General features: G+C 35.3%; 1 protein-coding gene across 1 annotated transcript; it reads left to right on the plus strand.

Annotated features, from left to right (window-relative positions):
* The first annotated feature begins 13,564 nt into the window (after positions 1-13,564).
* On the plus strand, positions 13,565-15,535 carry LOC145112423 (uncharacterized). Its single transcript, XM_079048587.1, has 4 exons — positions 13,565-13,793; positions 14,458-14,706; positions 14,800-15,072; positions 15,126-15,535. The coding sequence occupies exons 1-4, from the start codon at positions 13,565-13,567 to the stop codon at positions 15,533-15,535; spliced, it is 1,161 nt and encodes a 386-aa protein (XP_078904713.1).
* Positions 15,536-20,672: the final 5,137 nt, after the last annotated feature.

Raw genomic sequence — 20,672 nt, forward strand, 5'->3', positions numbered from 1 at the left:
AACGGAAAGACAGAGAGCACTAGCTGCATATACATAGGTTGTACACTAACTCTAGATAGCCATTCATTTCCAATCGACCTCATGCCGGTCTCAATTAAAAGGTGTACAAACATGTTCATCCATACAAACAACATTGCTAGTAAACTATAATAGGTATAGTTTAGGAAGTCACTACTTACTATTTCTAGAAACAATGAAACATACAAAGAGTCAGTTCATACATGAGTCGGTACAAACATACTATAACGAGAGACAATACTCACTATAAAGAGAAATAATACATACTATAACGAGAAACAATACATACTACACACTATACACTAGAGAACATACTATATACTAGACAGAGAGAAACCAGTGAAACCCTATGATTTCATCCATTCATTTCCAATCGACCTCATGATATTCCTTCATTTTTCACCACTTCTCACACTTCCAACTCAAGAAACTCGATTTTCTCTCAACTATCATCAAGAGTTTTCATCTTGATCTTCAAACATGTAAGTGTTTCTTCCATTTTTTAGTTGATATCTTGCTTAATCTAGTGAAACCCTATGATTTCATCCATGATTTCATCTCTTTTGAGTAGATCTTCAAATCTTCATCACTTACACCAAGAACACCAAGAACACATACTAGTTCTTGGACCGTGAGCCGCCCCTTCAAGCTTCAAAACGTAAGTATCCTTCCATATACTAGTTATCCTATAGAAGCTCTTAGCATACACCCTTGAAAACAACCATTTCCCAAGATCAATAAGAGTTTACGGCCATGAGCATCTCCCTTGGCCGTAAACCCTCAAGATCTTCATTGACCGTAAACTCCCATGGCCGTAAACCACCTTGGCCGTAAACTCCCTTGGCCGTAAACACCTTGGCCATAAGCACCAAGGCCGTGAACACACTTGTGTGGCCGTAAACCCCTTTAGTACAATCAGATGTGATTGTAACACTTCATTCCAAGTGTTTCCTAAGTCCTAAGGTGTTTTCCTTGCATGATTAGTTGTATAAACACTAATTATATACATATATGTGTGTCATTATATGCTTATTAGGATCCGTTGTGCTCGAGTCTTCACTTGACACTAAGCATCCTACAACCGATCTTTCATTCGTATCACTCACTGCAGGTGAGTTCATACCCCTTAACTTATCTTTTAAATGATTTTAAATGCTCTTATGGGGGGGGGAATACAAGTAGAAACATTACAGTTATTATATCAATCACATGTGATTAATAACTATCAAATAGATAAATTTCTTATACTTCAAACTGTGTTTTCAAACAAATTGCTCAAATCGTTTTACAAACTCTTTTATATGCAAAACACTTTATCAAACTCTTTTAAACTTATACTTTGTCAAAACATGTCTATATGGATATAGTTATATAAGTAGGATTGAAAGGACTTAGGACTGATAACTCGCCTTATTTCCTGTTCCTTGTTTGGTTGTGGACTTAGGGTATCGGTTGTTTGTCCGAAGGTCGTTTGAATCTTAGTTATATATTATGTATATGTATATAGATATAAAAGTTCTTCGTTCAGTTCATTACCTATGGGTAGCGAAGGTGTACAAACATGTTCATCTATACAAACAACATTGCTAGTAAACTATAATAGGTATAGTTTAGGAAGTCACTACTTACTATTTCCATAAACAATGAAACATACAAAGAGTCAGTTCATACATGAGTCAGTACAAACATACTATAACGAGAGACAAATCTCACTATAAAGAGCAACAGTACATATTATAACGAGAAACAATACATACTACACACTATACACTAGAGAACATACTATATACTAGACAGAGAGAACATACTATACAAATACAAGAATACTATAACATTATTGTGAGATACTACTTCATAGCTCGGCAATATACTGCTGCGTCACGTTTAGTACCCAGAGTCTCCTGGAGGGAGAGCGTGAATTTATGTATAGATCTATATGGGACTGACCATCCTACACCTTGTTGCTAGCTACAGTGGGACCTGCAGGTCTACGGGTGACGAATGTCATATCATTTCGACGTCTCGAACGTCGTGTTATACTAGTCGATCAAGTATGGTTAAAATCTTATCACATTTTACCTTAATTAAACAAACAAGTTTAAGGTAGTTAGTACATTGGTAGTTACTTAGATAAAACTACAGTACATCTTTATTTTTTTTCCATTTCATTCATATTGTGATCTTCTCACATGAACGGTGATGAAAACTATATTTTGGTAATGATAGTCATACTTTGGGAAAATACTCACTTTTACAAAAGAACAAACATAAGGAACAGTTGGGTCTTCGTAGAAGACTACTTTAGTAGAAAATATAGGATTTTCTAGGAAGTTTAGAAACATTTACATCAAACACTTACAAACTTTTACATCAAACATTTACAAACACTTTCTTCAAACTTATACAAACAATGACACTAACATACTTATGAACTCACCAGCTTTAATGCTGATCTATGCTTCCAAAATAACTTGTATTCTCAGGTCACCAGTAGACAGGTACCGATCACCAGGTTTTTGAGAAGATGGAGCACATTCAAGACTCATCTCTTATTTTGATTATCCGTATTTTTGGTGTCTTATAAACTATACAGAACACACTTGTAGTAAAATTATATTATTAATGCAATGGATGATGTTGTTGCTTGTTTACTACCATGCATTGATGTGATACTGTACATGACGTCTTACGCCCCCGAACGTTTCTGCCGTTCTGGTTTGGGGGTGTGACATCACAAAGTAGACGCCGACCAGCTGTTGGAAGTTTCCTGAACTCCCAAATTACACAACTTCAATCTAGACGGAACCTTAGGTCGTCTCCTTTCTGACTGGGATGTGAAATTTTCCCTAGTTCAACACCCGATCCAACTCCTATAAATCTTGATTGATTCTCCCCCACTTGGATTCATCAAAGCTCTCCCATCCCACAATATTTTATGGATTCCTAACCCGTCTTATCTTCATATAACATGAACTGACTATGATTTGCACTCACCAATACTAGCGTTCCATTACTAGCCATTCTCGATGATTGCCCAACTCCTGAAATCCAGAGAGATACTCCTCGAGATTCCACAACCCGATAACCCCAAATGATTCCCATGATACAACACCAAACCCCGAAGTCCTTTATGCCGGCGACTAAAGACCATAACCCTTGCTCGAAATTTTGGAATCTTCACCCCAACTCCCCATCCTCAAAAGAATCTATGAATTCTAACCATCTACAACCCTTACGATTATAAAATTCCCCTGGCACTTCCAATGACCGAACGAACTCATGAGGCTGCTATCTACATCTACTTGCTACCGTTCCTTCCCTAGCAATGGTAGTGATTGAACCCAAAGGTTCGACTATGGACAATTGCCTATCATACCAGAAAGATGCTAACACGACTGAACTATGACCTCATTGGAGAACTAACCAGCTAATTCAACCATAAATCTTCAAACGATACACCTGAATTAACCCCACCAATGAATCAGAACAACAACCGAACAAACTGAAACCCGCTCAGCAAGATATGACTCACTAATGACTATTAGCATGCAAAATGGCATATAAAAATTCTTGATGATATAACCCAGACAATAGCAGAGAACCAAACCAGAGATAATGCTTACCCAAACCAACACAAAATTCCCAAGGAATATATAAATTATGACAATAAACAAGAAGAAAGCAAAAGATAACATACCCGCAAATGCACCTACTGGAATCCTGACCTCCTCTTCCTGCCGAGGTACCCGCGATGGAACCTGAGCTACCTCAACCACTAAGCATGGGCAATTTTCCCTGATATGACCCGACTGATGACAACGATGGCACAATTCTACCTCCAGTGTGAATTCTTGGCGGGAGTGGCCCTTCCGTCCACACCTGCCGCACTTAGACCTGCTACACACATCCTCATGTGCCATTTCATCCTTTGTGGAACCACCATGGCCCTTCAGGTCTCTAACACTAGTTATGGCAACTTCCAACTGCTCCGATCACTGAGCCAGACCATAAGTCCTCTTCCTCTTCCCTAGTTGCCTATCCGAACCAATCTCCTCCTCATGGTTTACCCCGACCATCCCATCAACCGCCTGAACAACTAATGTCCGACCCTCGAACCTGGCGACCAATCTATCACTGACACACCCAATGATGTCGAGTAACTCCTCGTGTAGGGCTCGTGAAACCTCCGCGACAATCCAATCATGTGATTGCATCCCCTGAAAACATGGTGCATAAACCACCTCCGATCCCAAATGATAGGAGCTAACAATGGGATCCTCCTTCCTGAAGGATTCTAGGGATCCACAAGCTTTGGGCTCCAGATGAGCCCCCAATTTCCCTGTTACAATCTCGGCCTGATAGGCCCCGAGATGACCATCCAACAGCTCCGAAATCCCTTCCTTGACTGAACCAAAGATCACAGGAGTCCATTCCAAAATACCACGGGTAATCTCCGATGAGATAAACTCCCGCATGTGCTCATCGATTGGCTCAAAACCTGCACCTGAGCCTAAATCCGAACCTGAAACTCCTTCCCGAGAGCTCATCACCATACTGAAAAAGAAACAGACAATGATCAGAACATACCCAAGAATCCTCATCCCTCAGGCTCCCTAGATTCTTCTAAACTTTTCCCAATTCGACTATGGATCCTATGCTTTCAATAGTACAGGCCCAATACTACCTTCCACACCTATCCATACTTTCCTCAAGAATCATCCCAAATCCTCTAAGTCACCTTCTCAAACTGATACCTAAATACTCGCTACATAGTGTGACCAAACCCACTGAAGCACTACCTAGGCTTTCCTAGGTTCCCGACCTCACCCTTCTATCAGCTACTGAAGAACTCCCCATAATGTCAGTTGCCCACCTCATGAATATAATCACATGTAACCAAGCTTAGATAATCCTTCGAGTAACAGACTCATCCCTACAACGGTTAGAGTCAAACGAGAGGTGCGCAATAGGGTTAAATCCATCACTCTGAGATTATTCAACCTTTGTAACATGTGACTTAACATATTCACTTAGTAGCCAACTCCCATTATATAAGAGTCCTACAAAACACAAAGCAAGAAAAATTCGTGCAGTAACATTCCAACCCATAGGATAATCAAGAACATCCAATCTGACACACCGAAACTCATGCTAGGAACTTTCACTCTTGCTGCCAATTGCCTTACGCATACAAATTATACCCAATCTAGCATCCCATGCTTCCTAGGCTACAAGGCATCACATAACAAGCCAAACTATCACTGACTAATCAGAACTAGCATGCAAGGCTACAAGCTCATACGATAGGCATACAAGGCATCTCTCCTAGCATTCTATCATGCAAACACTGAGCAGATCCTTATCCCTATCTAGCATGCGATTCACAGATTCATAAATCAAATCATATTAGATAACATGTATGGGTATTTTGGGAAAATTTACTTGAGCTCGGCTGATTGCATGCACCACACCCTTTTTTTGTCTTAGTAAACTCTTTTCTTAAAAATACATTTATTTTTGAAAACTTTACCAAATCCTCAGGTTGAGCAAAGACACGCCCGAGAGTATGTCTGAATACCTCAAACCAAGGCTCTGATACCAACTTGTAACATCCCAAAAGTAAGACCCGAAAATTTTCATTTTTAAATTAATAAAACAGTAATTCATGTCACTTTCACAAAACCAGGGTAATCAAAGTTTTATCAATACATCATCATTATAAGAGTAAATCACAGAATACGGAATCGAGTGGTGTGTGCTCTGCAATCATCCCGAGCTCTTCCCTTTGAAAACAGAAGTAAATGAAACATAAACTGAAAACCGTAATCACAAAGCTTAGTGAGTTCCCCAAAAATACCACATACCATAAATACATAAATAAACACATAATGGGCCCCGCCCTGTTATTGGGCCCCGCTGGACATCGAGCCCCGCTCGGTATACAAATCTATTAGTCATCGGGCCCTGCCCAGTAAACATATAAAACATATAATCATATAAACATACAAACATATGCAAAAATCACAAAGATAATAGCATATTGTACAATCATCAGTCCCCCGCCCACTGAGTATAACGGGCCCCGCCCAAACTCGCATAACGGCCCCGCCCACATACAAATCATATACGCATAACCAGATACTAGCATAGATAATAACCATCGGGACCCACCCAATAAACATAAAAGCACATACACATGCAAGAGTCATGCAAACATCTAGCACCCTACATAACAAACCATGGGCCGACATTGGTGCATTCGACCCGCTAAACACAGTGAGGAAACTCACCTCGCACTACCGAATCTCACAGAAAGAATCTATGGCTACTGGTCCACTAAAATCCCCGCGCTAACAATAAAAAAATAATCATCCAGTCAATAATTGGATTCCAATCCGTAACCATCAGTCCAAAATTAGGGTAAAAAGACCATTTTACCCCTTACCTAGTTTGGTCCAAGACTAAGGCCCAAACCCACAATCCAAATGCCCAATTACCAAAATAATCATTCAAGGCCCAATCATGGCGCAATTTTCAAAATTGGGCCCAAACCCTTTCATGGCCCTTAATCCAAGGCCCAAAAATATTCTTAGCCCAAAAGACTTAAATTCTGATGGCCCAACAAGGCCCTAAACATCTAAGATCAAACTATGGCCCAAACCGAAGACCAAAGATTCTGAGGCCCACCCTGCTGAGTACGCGGGGCGTACTCAGCTCGTACATGGAGCGTACTCGCCTTAGGGACTGTATGCTAAGCGTACTTGCTTATACGCCCAACGTACTCCCTCATTCAACCAACTTCCAATTCTAGCTCTTAACTGATTAAGACATCACTCGACAACTTAGATCTGACTTCCTTGGGTTGGTTTATCACATAAAGTTGCTAACTTTACGTGCATGCATGGCTTAATGAAGCTCTTAAAGCTCAAAAGGACTTAATAGATGACTTAATGTATACATGAGACCATAAACACTATAAATCTTGCACCTTTAAGCTTAAGAAACTCATAATATGCCCAGATCTAAAAGAATAAGCCCCTCAAATGACTTAACTCATCAAAATAACCTAAAAAGGGACCAAAAGCACAAAACCCATGACATGAAGAGATCTAAACACACAAGGGTAAAAGGTTGGGACTTTATACCTCAAAAGTCACCAAAAAATGGAGCTAAATTCGAATCTCTAAGCTTCCTTCCAAAGAATGGGTCCACCAACTTCTTATTCTTTCACTTCAAGGAGCATTGTTGAGAGAAAAACTTGAGTCACACTTGACTCAAGTTAGTTTAACTCAAAGGATCTTTAATGTTTCAACAAGAATAAACCATTAAAATCAAGACCAAGGCTCAAGAACACTCAAAGAGGCTATTAGGGTTCGTGATTAGGGTTTTAGGGCAATGGAGGCTGGTAAAGAGGCCAACCCTAGGGAGTTAAGGACCTTATATAGGGTGCAACACCCCAAAATAGGGGTTTGTTATCCTCCTTGTACACCCAGTGTACGAGGCCTCAGATCCACGACCAACTTCCACTAGTACGCTAAGCGTACACATGTGGTACGCCCCACGTACTAGCTTCTCAGCTAGTACGCTAAGTGTATCCTATGGTACGCCCCGCGTACTAACTCTAAGGACCAATAATGCAAATATTCAAATATAAAGGGAGAAAAAGAAACACACTCAATCAAGCATTATATAAACAAGCATCTCGTAGCTGGAATCTTTGCTTCCATGTAAAGGTTAAAGGATTTGGATTTTCTAAAAGTGAAGATAAGTCTTGTGTGTATGTCAAAACTGGTGGGAGTGTTGTTGTCTTTCTAGTGTTATATGTGGATGACGTACTACTTATAGGAAATGATATCTCAACTTTACAAGAAATGAAATCTTGGCTTGGTACATGTTTCTCTATGAAGGATGTAGGAGAGACAACATATATACTTGGGACAAGAATTTATAGAGATGGATCAAAACGTCTAATATGACTTAACCATAGTACTTACTTGGATAAGATATTGAAGAAGTTCAATATGAAAAATTCCAAGAAAGGGGAAATTCCCAAGCAATATAATGTAAAATTGAGTAAGACTTAATGTCCCATTAGTAGTGATGAAATGGACATAATGAGTGGAGTCTCATATGCTTTGGCTATAGGATTAATTAGGTATGCCATGACGTGTACTCATCCTGGTTTCTCATATTCTTTGAGCATGGTGAGCCGATATCAGGATAACCTTGGCGGAAGTCATTGGACAACATTAAAGAATATTCTTAAGTATTTAAGAAATACAAATGATATGCTATTGATTTTTGGTGGCAAAGATGAACTAAGAGTGAGTGGGTATAGTGATACCAGTTTTCAAACGGATAGAGATAACAGTTGTTTACAATCCGTTGGGTGTTCTTGTTGAATGGTGGTACGGTGACCTAGAAGAGTTCCAAGCAAAGGGCGATGGCAGAATTTACCTGTGAGTCTGAGTACATTGTAGCTAGTGAAGCCGCAAAGGAAGCAACCTGGGTGAAGAATTTTATTGGCGATCTCGCAGTTTTTCCATCAATCCAAGAACCCATGGAAATCTTATGTGATAATGAGCATGCAGATGCTTACACTATAGAACCTAAGGATCACAGGAAATTAGGGCACATACTCAGAAAAATACCACTATGTCAGACATAAGGTGGAATATGGTGACATCATGGTGAATAGGGTATTATTAGAGGACAAGCCGAGCGATCCTTTCACAATGGCATTGAGGAAAATCAAGCACTTCGAGCATTCTAAGAGCATAACCATGTGAGCTAATACTAATTTTAGTAGTTAGTTGATATTTGAAACAATTATAACAATTATAAATTATAATTAATTTTGGTGATAAATAATAGTGATTATTGTGTTTCGTTTTTCATGTTTAGAATCCACTTCCCGAGTATTAAGTTACTCAAACCTCCACCGTCGGTCATACTATTTGGAGTAAGTAGTAATTAAAGATTGTCATGGAGTATTATTTAATGGTTAATGGAGATTGGACATAGCATGGAGATGCAACTAACACTCATGAGTACTTAAATGGAGATTTTAAGTATTGGAAACCTATACTTAGAGAGATTAAGTCATGGATTTAATAACGAGTAATTCTAAGATGATAATATCTTCTATTCTCCAAGCGGTGATTTATAAGTTATAATTTACAATTATGTTGTGCACTAGTATTACATAAACACAATTGTAACTGGATATTATAAAATATATGTCGATGTATGACATGATGAGTTGATTATAACTATGTAGTCAAGGTTTATTTTTTTTTTCCTTAATAGGAAAAGTGCTATCATGGGTCCCTCGGTGATTTGATGTTGACATTATAGTGTTGGGCCCAGCCTGGACTAGATTGATTTGTTCAATGCAGTAGTCTAATAAGGTCATCATAAATCGAAAATCAGGAAACATAATTTTTGACCATGAGTCGATTCATATCCATGTCTCATGTTCATACGATATATTTTAGAACAAAGGAATAGATGATCACTTATCTTAAGGGTTGTCACTAAGAATAAGATTCAGAGTTCGACAGTTGCTAAGGAAGCATGCTTTACTGATTAAGTGAGAGCCTTATGACTAATATTAGTTGATGACTTTTCCAAGTGAGAGACTGTTAGAATAGTATCCAATATCATAACTAAATTGGTAAGACATTCCACTAATAACAATGTCCTTTTTGGGTTGCCCTCAATGATCAAAATTGTATTAGAAGGTTTTGAGATATATATATATATATATATATATATATATATATATATATATATATACAAATAGTTTATTAATTATACATGTGATGATAAATTAATTAGAAAGTAGTTTGAAATTAATTTGAAATTAATTCAAAGTGTATGGACTAAATGTTAATTATTCAGTAGTTGAGTAAAGGAAGGTTTTGGATCCCTTATGAGGGTGGACGAAAATCTCAAGGGATAAGCCTTGGAGATTTCGTCCCATATTAAATAGAAGGAATGTGATTTGAATTTTAGATAAAATTGATTATTTTTATTATTATCTTTATCTAATTGTCAATTCAAATCAGTTTTTTTTCCAAGCAACCAAAAACTATAATTACCCTTCCTTAGCACCTCATTATTTTCGTCATACTCTCCTCTACTTGATAGACTGAGATTTTCTCTTTTCTCTTGATTAATTCATTAGTCAATCTCTACTGTTCCAAGGGTAAAAGTTCTTACATATAATAGTTTGGAATTGTTTGGTGTGAACCATTAGATGTAATCTACTTTGGTTACTCTTCATTGGCTTGGAAATTTCGAAATCATCATCAAATGTTCTTCAAGCAAATTGGTTTTGCTAAAGTTTAGTATTTCTTTATCCCTCTTATGGTTGTTCATATTATTTAGGTTAAAGATCCTTGTAGGCTTAGATGTTTGTTTTCCTTAGATTAATATACATGTTTCCCCAGCCATATGATCTTCTAGGGAACTATATAGAAAATCTATCAAATACATCCCAAGTCATGTAGTTATTTTTATTGTACTTGTTGTCTTGTTGATTATAGTCATTATATAGCTATTTCTAAATAGATATATGTCCCCTTGTTAATTTGGGCTTTTAAGTAAATTAAGAAAAAAAAGGTATTCATTCTTAATTAATTATACGGTTTTATTTATGTTCGTTATATTTATTAAGGACAAAGTAGCTTTGTCCTATTTTAGTTTAATATACATATCAGTCTAGTCCTATCAAGTCATATGATCTTATCAGGTTACACCAGTCACGGAGCCAGACCTTAAGGTAACAGGGGTCCATTTTATTAATTAATATAATAAAAATTAAAAGAAAAATATTTAACTAACCTATTAAACTGTTGTTGTTTATGGCAAAGAAAATAGGGTGAATTTGGATAAAAAGCTTGACTAGTAGGTGTCAAATAAAGAACTCTTTAATTAAAAAAATATAACTTATATATATGTGTTATGTATATATGTTGGGATCTATTTTCAAGTGGGGTACATAGACCCCTCAAGTTATAAATTTCATCCGTCACTGGTTACACAACCTTATGAAAATTTACCAAATCTTAGACGACCTAAATGAAAAATAAATTCAATAATTGGTTTTTTATGAAAATAAAATAGAAGACTTTCATAGCATTTGTCATTGAATATAAATAAAACTACGATAATAATAAAACTACAATAATTTACTTTTCGCATTTTTTATAGAAGTTTACCTAATTTTTTGGTGCCATCTTTATAATGAAACCGATTTCAAAATTGATTTGCAAATTCCTTCTATTCATTCCAAATTTAATCTTGCACGCTTTATAGATAATCCGATATTGTTTTATTTGGATATTTTAGTTAAATAAATGGAAAAAGACATGCTAGGATATGAAATGTAGGAGGATATGCAATGTGACTATGGATGCTTTAGTCAGAAAAGCAACCCAAGTGGGAGTTGGTTGTGTAATGACAAAAATAAAAAGGAATGGAAATTATAGGTGATCCCAAAGACAATCGATAAATGACAACGTCCTCATTTCACTTTATAATTTTGTTTTTTTTTCCTCCAAAACAAAATACCATCATATATTTTTTTATTACCTATTATTATTATTATTATTATTATTATTATTATTATTTCTTCTATATTTAACTAATCATATTTTTGGTTATCATATTAAAACTATCAAAATACAATATAACTGATATAAGATAGGAGTATGAATAAACTCTAACTCTATATAAAATTGGCTTACAATAATTAGTTAAAAAAATTATAATATTTTCTTCGTTTTATAAAGAGTAAATTACACGAATCGTCCTTGATCCAAGTGTCAAATTCTACGTTCAATTCCTACTTTTGAAAATTAACTCGGACCGTTTCTCATGTGTTTAAATACTACCCGTCCAATCCTTATTGTTGTTAGACGTTAGTTTTCTCTGTTTGGGGTGCCCCACGTGCCTTGCATGCAGGAGTATTTTCGTCATTTCAATTCCTGTGTATATTATCGACTGCGTATGGCGCCATATCCAGTTCGCCCAAACGTTGCATACCCAGTCCCCGATCAAAACTTTTCTCTTCTCGCAAAAACCCTAGTTTTCCGTCAAAAGTGACGATGAGTGGGTGGCGAATACGACCACAGATGGATGAAATTGATTTGGAAGCCAATTACGGTAAGTAAAGCTAACCATTTTATGCTCTGTTCTTGATCATTTCATCCCTGATTTTGAAAATGTTGTTGTTTTTTTTCTTGTGAAGGTGGGAATCCAACTGTTTTTAGTATACGCTTGCACTATGGACATCACTAATTTATGGAATTGATCCACAATGATTTGTTCTCTATTCACGACATTGATGATATGATGGAGGACTTGGGTTGCGTTGAAGAAGGTAAGATTATGTATTATCACTTTAAACGACCGTTATGGGATATAGATTTTGGGTTGTTATCATTGGGTAGTGACCAAGACGTTAACCACTTAAGGTCCTACGTTGCTTCACACAAGCTTATAGAAGTGTACATAGAATTTTGGCGTACCAACTTGCATACATATGCTATGTCTCCTAACCCTACAAAACTCAGGATGAAGAGATTATTGAACCACCTTCTTGTTCTAGAAGGTTGTGTCTCGAATGGATTGAAACAACCACAGTTGAACCCCCTATTTTTGAACCAAGCATGCAACCCCTTACAATGGAATCTAGCATGGAATCCTCTAGTCCAAGTGTTGTTGCACATATTTCACCCCCTAAAATGGAATCCCCTATTGAAGTTGATGTTGAAGTTGTGGATGAACCAAACATGGAACCCCCTATTTTGGAAACCTTTAGTGAAGCCTTAGGTGGATCTAGTGATAGTGAGGGTAGTGGAGATTCAAGTAATAGTAATGATAGTGATTTCATTGTTGATGAGGATAACTTGTCAGATGATCCTAAGGTGGACATGCATGATTTTTACCTCAACATTGATGATAATTTGGAGTAGGTTGGTGATACCCCTATTACAATAGAGAATGTAGTAATGTCTGATGAGGAAGTGGAGCTGATCAACACTGATGTTCTATAATCTAAGTCATCATCTGAAGAAGGGCAAATGAGTAAAAGAAGAAATAAAATGCGGGCTGCAGAAAGGGCATAGATAAATGATGCAGCTCAAGTGAGTGACATTTTCTACATACTTCAAACATTCTCAAGTTCTAAGGAACCAAAAGACAAAATTTACTTACATGCGATAGAGACAAGAGGATAATTGGATATTATCAAGAATGATAAAAACAAGGTCAGGATAGTATGTAAAGGAACAATACCAGATATGGGGATACTTGAGACATGTGGGAAATATGGACCAAGTAAAACTAGTGGGAAAGGTGGACCCAGTCAAAGTAACATGAATGATGGACTTAGTCAAACGTGTGAAAATGAGGACCAAGTAAGTGTAGTGGTAAAGGTGGATCCAGTAAAAAGAAAATTGCAGTGAAAGTAGATGAAAGCAATAAGTGCCCTTGGAATCTTTTAGTGAATAAATGGAAAAAAGATGATGATTGAACAATGAACACGTATGAAAAGGAGCATAGATGTCTCCAAACAGGAAAAATCAAAGCTTGTAATTACAAGTTTCTTTCCAAACAAATACTTGAGCAGTTGGAGTCTAACCCAGAAATACCAATCAGGGCTTTAAAGGAGCAGCTAGAGAGGAAATACCAAATTCAGATGTCGGACATGAAAGTGTTTAGGGGAAAAGCAAAAGCCCTAGAAACAATTAGGGATGATTTTGGGGGTCAATATTTTGTATTGTGGGACTATCTACTGGAGGTTCAAACTCGAAACCCAAACACAATAGTCAAGCTTCAAGTAGATAATGTTGCCAACCCTACATCAGATACTAGGATTTTAGACGTATACACACACACACACATACACACACACACATATATATATATATATATATATATATATATATATATATATATATATATATATATATATATATATATATCTGTGTGTGTGTGTATCTTGGGCCACTTAAACAAGGTTTTGCAGTAGTGGGAAAAGGACTTTCTTGGACTGGATGGTGCATTCATGAAGGGACCCTACCTTGGTATGATTCTAACAGCTAGAAATTGTAAGTAATAGTATACACGGTTTAACTTCTTAATCTTACATATGTCTTATAGATGTTAACCAAATTTGTTCTTACTGTTACAATTATTAGATGGAAACAACTACACTTACATAGTGGCATATGGTGTTATAAAGTCTGAGAAACTGCAACTCATGGACATGGTTTCTAAAAAATCTTGGTGATGATTTGGATTTGCATACCAATTCGAACTTCACATATATAACTGATATGCAAAAGGTAATAGTGTACACAATTTAACTACTTAACCTTTATATTATTTGTACTAATTATATAAAATTAACTGTGTTTGTGTTGTAAGATGTTTTGCCTGTAATTGCAAAAATTTTTGCATGTGCAGAAAATAGATTTTGCCTTCTTCATATCTATGAGAATATGAAGCGGAAGTGGAGGGGCAAGGAGTTTAAAGATTGTGTATGGAAATGTGAAACAACATCCACTGTACAACAATCCAATCTTGCAATGGAGGAACTAAAGAAATTAAACAATGATGCATATGAATGGCTTAAAGCCATTTCATCCCAACATTGGTCTAGGTCCCACTTCATAGGTAAGTTATACATGTTAGCATTCTTCAACATTGTTGACTGTATGCATCTTAAAATATTACTGACAATTATGATGCAACATTGTTATTCTACAGGAAGAGCACATTGTGATGCATTGTTAAACAACATTTGTGAGACATTGAATAGAAAACTTGTCAAGGGCCGTGAGAAACCAATTATAAGTTGCTTGGAATTTATTAAAGAGTACATAATGAAGAAGCTTGTTATTGTCCAAAAAACAATTGGCAAATGTTCTGGCCCACTAACTCCTACAGCTACCAAGACTCTGGAAAAGATCAAAACTGAAGTTGCAGAGTATATCGTTGTATTTTATGGAAATGAGAAGTATCAGGTTATAGGTGGTGAAGGTGTGGATCAATGTCTAGTTGACATAACACAACATACATGCTCATGTAACAAGTGGAGATCATTGGCATGCCATGCAAGCACACAATTGCGGCTATATGGGATATTAGGATAAATAATGAGAATGTTGGAATACCTGAAACATGGGTTCACCCTACATATTGGTTGAAGACATGGCAAGAGATGTATGCCTTTAAAGTTGAACCAATTAATGGGAGGATGATGTGGGAAAAAAGTCATTGTCTAGCAAAGTTACTACCACCAAAACATCATGTGCCTATTGGTAGGCCAAAAAATAAAAGAAGAAGATCTACTACAGAAGATGATGGTGCTAGAGGGACCAAGTCAGTTAGATGTTCAAATTGTGGAAATGTTGGGCATAATGGTAGGATTTGCAAGGGACAGACAGTGGAAGGATTACAGGCCAGTGGTAGTGATGTGGGACAGAATGCTGGTGTGGGATAGAATGTGGGTGTTGTGAACAAGAGGAAAAGTCCGGTGGTTTAGTTTTTGTGTATTACTTTCATGTCTTTTGGTTGGCTAATGCTTTTGATGTACTTGATGCAATGTTCTTTCATGTCTTTTGGGTCTATAATTTCAGTTTGAACTAATGTTGTGCTACTTCTTTAACTATGATGGTGATATACTTCAAACTATGTTGACTGGATGAATGTTTGTAATGGTTTGAATGAGTTAATGATTAGCTAGGTTATTAAAGTATTTTATGTTTTAATCTGTAATGGTATGATATAAATTGTTGTTTTGGTATGAATGCATGTTTGGCAATTACCAAAATAAACACGGCATTTTCATTAACTTGCAAACTGATACATCCAATAGAACTTGCAAACTACTATTATCCAATACAACTAAAAGGTAAACGTATTGGATAACTTATCCTACACTTTGTACACTAGAATTGACAAAAACAAAAACCAACTAGTAGCTAGATACAACTTCAGTTTCAGATTTTGTTGTTCAAGCTTCATCCTAATGTTCATACAAGCACATTTCTGATCCTCCACCACCCAACCAATGAACTTGCAACTAGGAGCCTGCAAAATAAGTGTAGAAACATTTAACAATGCTAAAATTTATAGAAAATAGGAAAAAGTAGGAGATTAGGTTAGATTTATCAAGAAATCGAAATTAACCGGGTTAGAACAAGCATAGTAACATTTTCCAGGGTTGTTCTTGCTCTATGAGGTATGAATCACAGCTTCAGCTCCACAATTGCATCTAATGGCCATTTTTGTTGGTTGGAGAAGGCTAATTGAAGAACAAAAGGGGGAAGAAGTAACGGGGAAGAAGATTGACGAAGATAAGTAAAAGAAGGGGAGGGGCAACGACTCTAATAGGGGCACAAGACTTGAAATGATGAAAATACCCCTGCATGCAAGGCACGTGGGGCACCCAAACGGAGAAAACTAACGTCTAACGACAACAGAGACTGGGCGGATAATATTTAAACACATGAGGGACGATCCAAATTAATTTTCAAAAATAAGGACTGAATGTGCAATTTGATACTTAGACCACAGACGATTCGTGTAATTTACTCTTTTATAAATTAAATATCAGGTAAAAGTTTAGTAATTCCCATTTTTTTATCATCTGATAAAAAAAAATCGCGTTTGATTTCCTTTACATTCATTCTCCTTTGAAGAGCCAACATTTCGGATTTCACTCAATTTATAATTTATTTCGAATATATGAATGAAATAGTTATATTTTGATAATTTGTCTAAATTGTCAGTTAATTACATAAAAAAAATAGTATGGTATAGTAAATTTTTAGTACCAACTACCAACATCAATATCAAAACTAATGATGAAGATATATATAGCCAAAACGTTTAAAAACTTTTCCATTTACAACGTTTACATTTTGTCGATTTATCGTTGCCTTTTTTAATCTAAAATCACTAGTAATCCTTTAATTTAATACAACATTATACTTAATTAAAATAAAATATGTAAAAGTAAGCCATTAAATTCACTGGAAGTGTGGTAGCTCAACAGCACATTGTTTTGTTAGTGCAATTAAATGTTCACAAAATTTGGTAGATTGATTTGTCAATGGACCATGTGAAATCGAAATAATATATACAAAATCGTATGAATTATATAGTTTAATATCTTTAGCTATATCGTACAAGTTTAAAGATAATTTGTGGCCTTAGATAAGACTATCATTAACTACTAGTTATTTTTTTTCTGTTACAAATAAATTAAATTCAATATAAATATATACCTTATCTGTATCTGTACGTTTGATGTCGCACTCATGAAAAAGTCGGTTGTTCAATATTGTTTTGTATACCTATTCTTTTAAATTTTAATGTATTTTTAATTTAATTTTTTTTATTACCGGTTAATTTATATATCACTTTTAATCGGTCGGATATGTTGAATAAATAGACTTAGATAAAAGGGTATTTTTTTGTAAAAGTAGTTGACAGCTGGTAGTTAATATTTAGAAGTTGTAGCTTTTATTTGTATTAAAATATTTGATTAAAAGTAGTTCTAAATCTTTAAAACTTGTAAAATTACTTAAAAAATAAAAGCCAAAAACTAAAACTTCTAAAAAATTCTATTTTTTTTTCAAAAACTAGTTAGAATTAGTTTCCAAATGAAAATTTTTATTTAATTAAAGTTTTTTCGTAGAAAAAACTAAAAGCTATAAAAGTTAAAAACTTTTTGTCAAATACACCCAAAATAAAGATGGGTAAAATAAAATAGGAAATTATTCGTTAATTACCTAAAATAAACATAATTCACTTATTACATCTCTTTTATTTTACTTCAGGTTTAAAAATAAACATTTCTAAAAGGAATTTGTTTGGTGTTGTATTGGTGTTACATTTAGCAAGGTTGAAGATATGACAACTTTGATGAACAGTAAAGGAGCGGAATTCCTTTTTGGGTTAGATCAAGAAAAATTATGGCTATAACTAAAAGATGAAGGAGGTTTGTAGGTTGGTAGTTTATTTGTTTTGAACATTGCCCTTGCGTTTAAGTGGCGTTGGAGGTTTTTAAACGAACCAAATTCTTTTTGGATTGAAATTATCTCGGTTCTTCACAGTCCTAAAGATGAGTTTGGCGATCATGGTTATAGATGTAAACACCCGGGGTTGGAAAAACATTATTGAATCTTAGTAAAATCTTTAATTAAAAATATAGATTTGCTTTAATTCTTGAGAAAAATGATTGGTTGTGGGAGTGAGACTTAGGTAGTGTTTGTTTTTTGTCTGCAGATCTGCGTGACCTCTTCTGTCTGCGCCGCACAGACCACGCGCAGACATTAGCCTTCGCAGACTGTTTGTTTTTTTGAAGACTGCAGACCTAAAAATGTTTGCGCGCCCTCTTCTTGTCGCAGATGTGGACCAGAGTCTTCTAACATCTTCTAGCCTGAAAAAAACATATATATCTTTATTTTTTTTGAAGTTTTTTTTTTAATTTATATTTTTTCCAACTTTATTAATGATAAACAATTTGAAAAAAAAAATTACAAAACATAAAAAAAAACGTCCGACGATACAAACATGATATTTTTGACAAATTTATAAATAAAGATTTATTACAATAATAGTCGTTGAAGTTGTTTATATAAATATGAAAAAAAAGCATAATATATTCTTATATTTGTTTGCCAAATTTTGTAAAACATTATTTAATACAGTATCGTCAATTTCTCGAGAAAATATTTATGGTACGTTTTTAATGAATTTAATTGAAAAAATCGAAGTTTATTTCCATCCATTTATGTATCAAATTCTTTGATCACTAATTATAATGTTTAGTTATAACTTTGTAACCAAAATTGTTGGTTTTTATCAAATATATACGTTAATTCATACCATTTTTATTTTTATATTTATTTTTTTATACAATAATACATAAAAGTCGATCTAGATTCGTTAATTATTTATAACAAAGTCATAAAAATATTAAAAAATCACTTTGAAGTTTAAAAAAATCAGTTTATTTAGATTTCAGTTTATTTTAGTAGCCCGCAGATGTTAAAAAACAAACAGTCTTCTTTTTTCAGACTGCAGACGTTTGGTCCACCTCTTCTACTGCAGAGGTCTACAGATATGGTCCGCAGACTGCAGACATTTTGACTCAAAAAAAACAAACAGCACCTTACTTTTGGAATGAACTTTGGTTGGGGAATTTGAAGTTTTCCCAATGATTTGATTGGTTGTTTGCCTTAGAGCAAAATGAGGGTTACTTCATTTAGCTGTTCTTTCCTAGTAATTATCTTTTTTGTTCTCTAGCTTCTTGTTATAGTTCTCGTAATAAATCTAAAGTTATAAAAAAATGAGGGTTACTTGTGTTGGAAATATGAGTATAAATATTTATATTTTTACTAACTTTGAACAGATATAAGTATATGTATACGTTGTATATATAATTAACTTTAAGTAGGTTTGTGTTCTATTCCGTGAGAGCTTCGAAACGATATATCATATGTCCAAAATGAAGTATATGTGAATGAAATATTGATACTCAAAGATAGGTATTTGAGAATAAAAGTTAGTAAATGAGGTGGGTATGAGAACGAGTCCCACATTCGTAGAAAGACCATACTCTAATGACTTTATAAGCTTGAATGTATAATAGGCTTACAAGCTTGTACATATGGTTTTACTCCAACTCTTACCCGCGCGTAGGGGGGGGGGGTGCGAATCTAGGACTTCGTGGGTCAAATTCACTGAACTTGTGTGTGGGTGCGGCCTATTAGGATGATAAATTAAACCCAAGTTACGAATTTAGTAGCCATCTTGATTGATTTTTATACTTCAAATGAAAAGGCCATTAGCTTGTTGGATTTGGATGATTTAGGTCATTTTAAGGTCTCTTCTACTAGGATGTTTATTAAATTTAGCACATTGGATATTGGTGGTTCACCTACTCATTGGAACAATTCTACCATTAAAGAGTGTTTTGGTTTGGCGAGTCTTCTTAATCGGTTACCTACTAGAGTCAACTTGGATGTGAGTGGTGTGAATGTTGACTCCATTCTTGATCCCCTTTGTAATCAAACCAAGAAATTCATTGATCATCTCTTTGCTGTCTGTGAGATTGATGTTTCTTTTGTAGCGACTCATTGCTTGTTGGTGGGATGTTCGGTTGATGACTTATGTTTTAGCGAAAGATGGGATGTGCTGGTCGGATCAACTGTATTTTCCAAGTGTAAAAACAAAAGCTTTTAGTGCGGTTGGCTTTACTACTATTTGGTTGATTTTGGTTTTTTCAAAATGATTTTGTATTCTAAACTCCAGAGCCGAAGAAGGATCATTTTTTACTACATTGTCTTTACTTTGTTTTCTTGGATTTTGAGTATCAACTGCTAAAAAAAATCTTGATTGGACCGGATGGTTTACAAATACATGTATGACTTTTTGATTCCACAGTTGAAACCCTTGAAATCTTTCTTCTCAGCACCAGTTTTCCTTTCAGCATCATAACCTTTGGACGCTGATGAGTCAGTCTTAGATTGATTACTTTTAAACTCAAATGGTTTCTTGTCATTCCTGTTAATATAGTGTTTAACAATACTGGCTTCACCTTCAGATTCGTCAGAGAAATAGTTGTC

The sequence above is a fragment of the Lactuca virosa genome, chromosome 5 (assembly GCF_052849685.1).
Source record: "Lactuca virosa cultivar CGN04683 chromosome 5, Lactuca_virosa_CGN04683_v6, whole genome shotgun sequence".
NCBI lineage: Eukaryota > Viridiplantae > Streptophyta > Magnoliopsida > Asterales > Asteraceae > Lactuca > Lactuca virosa.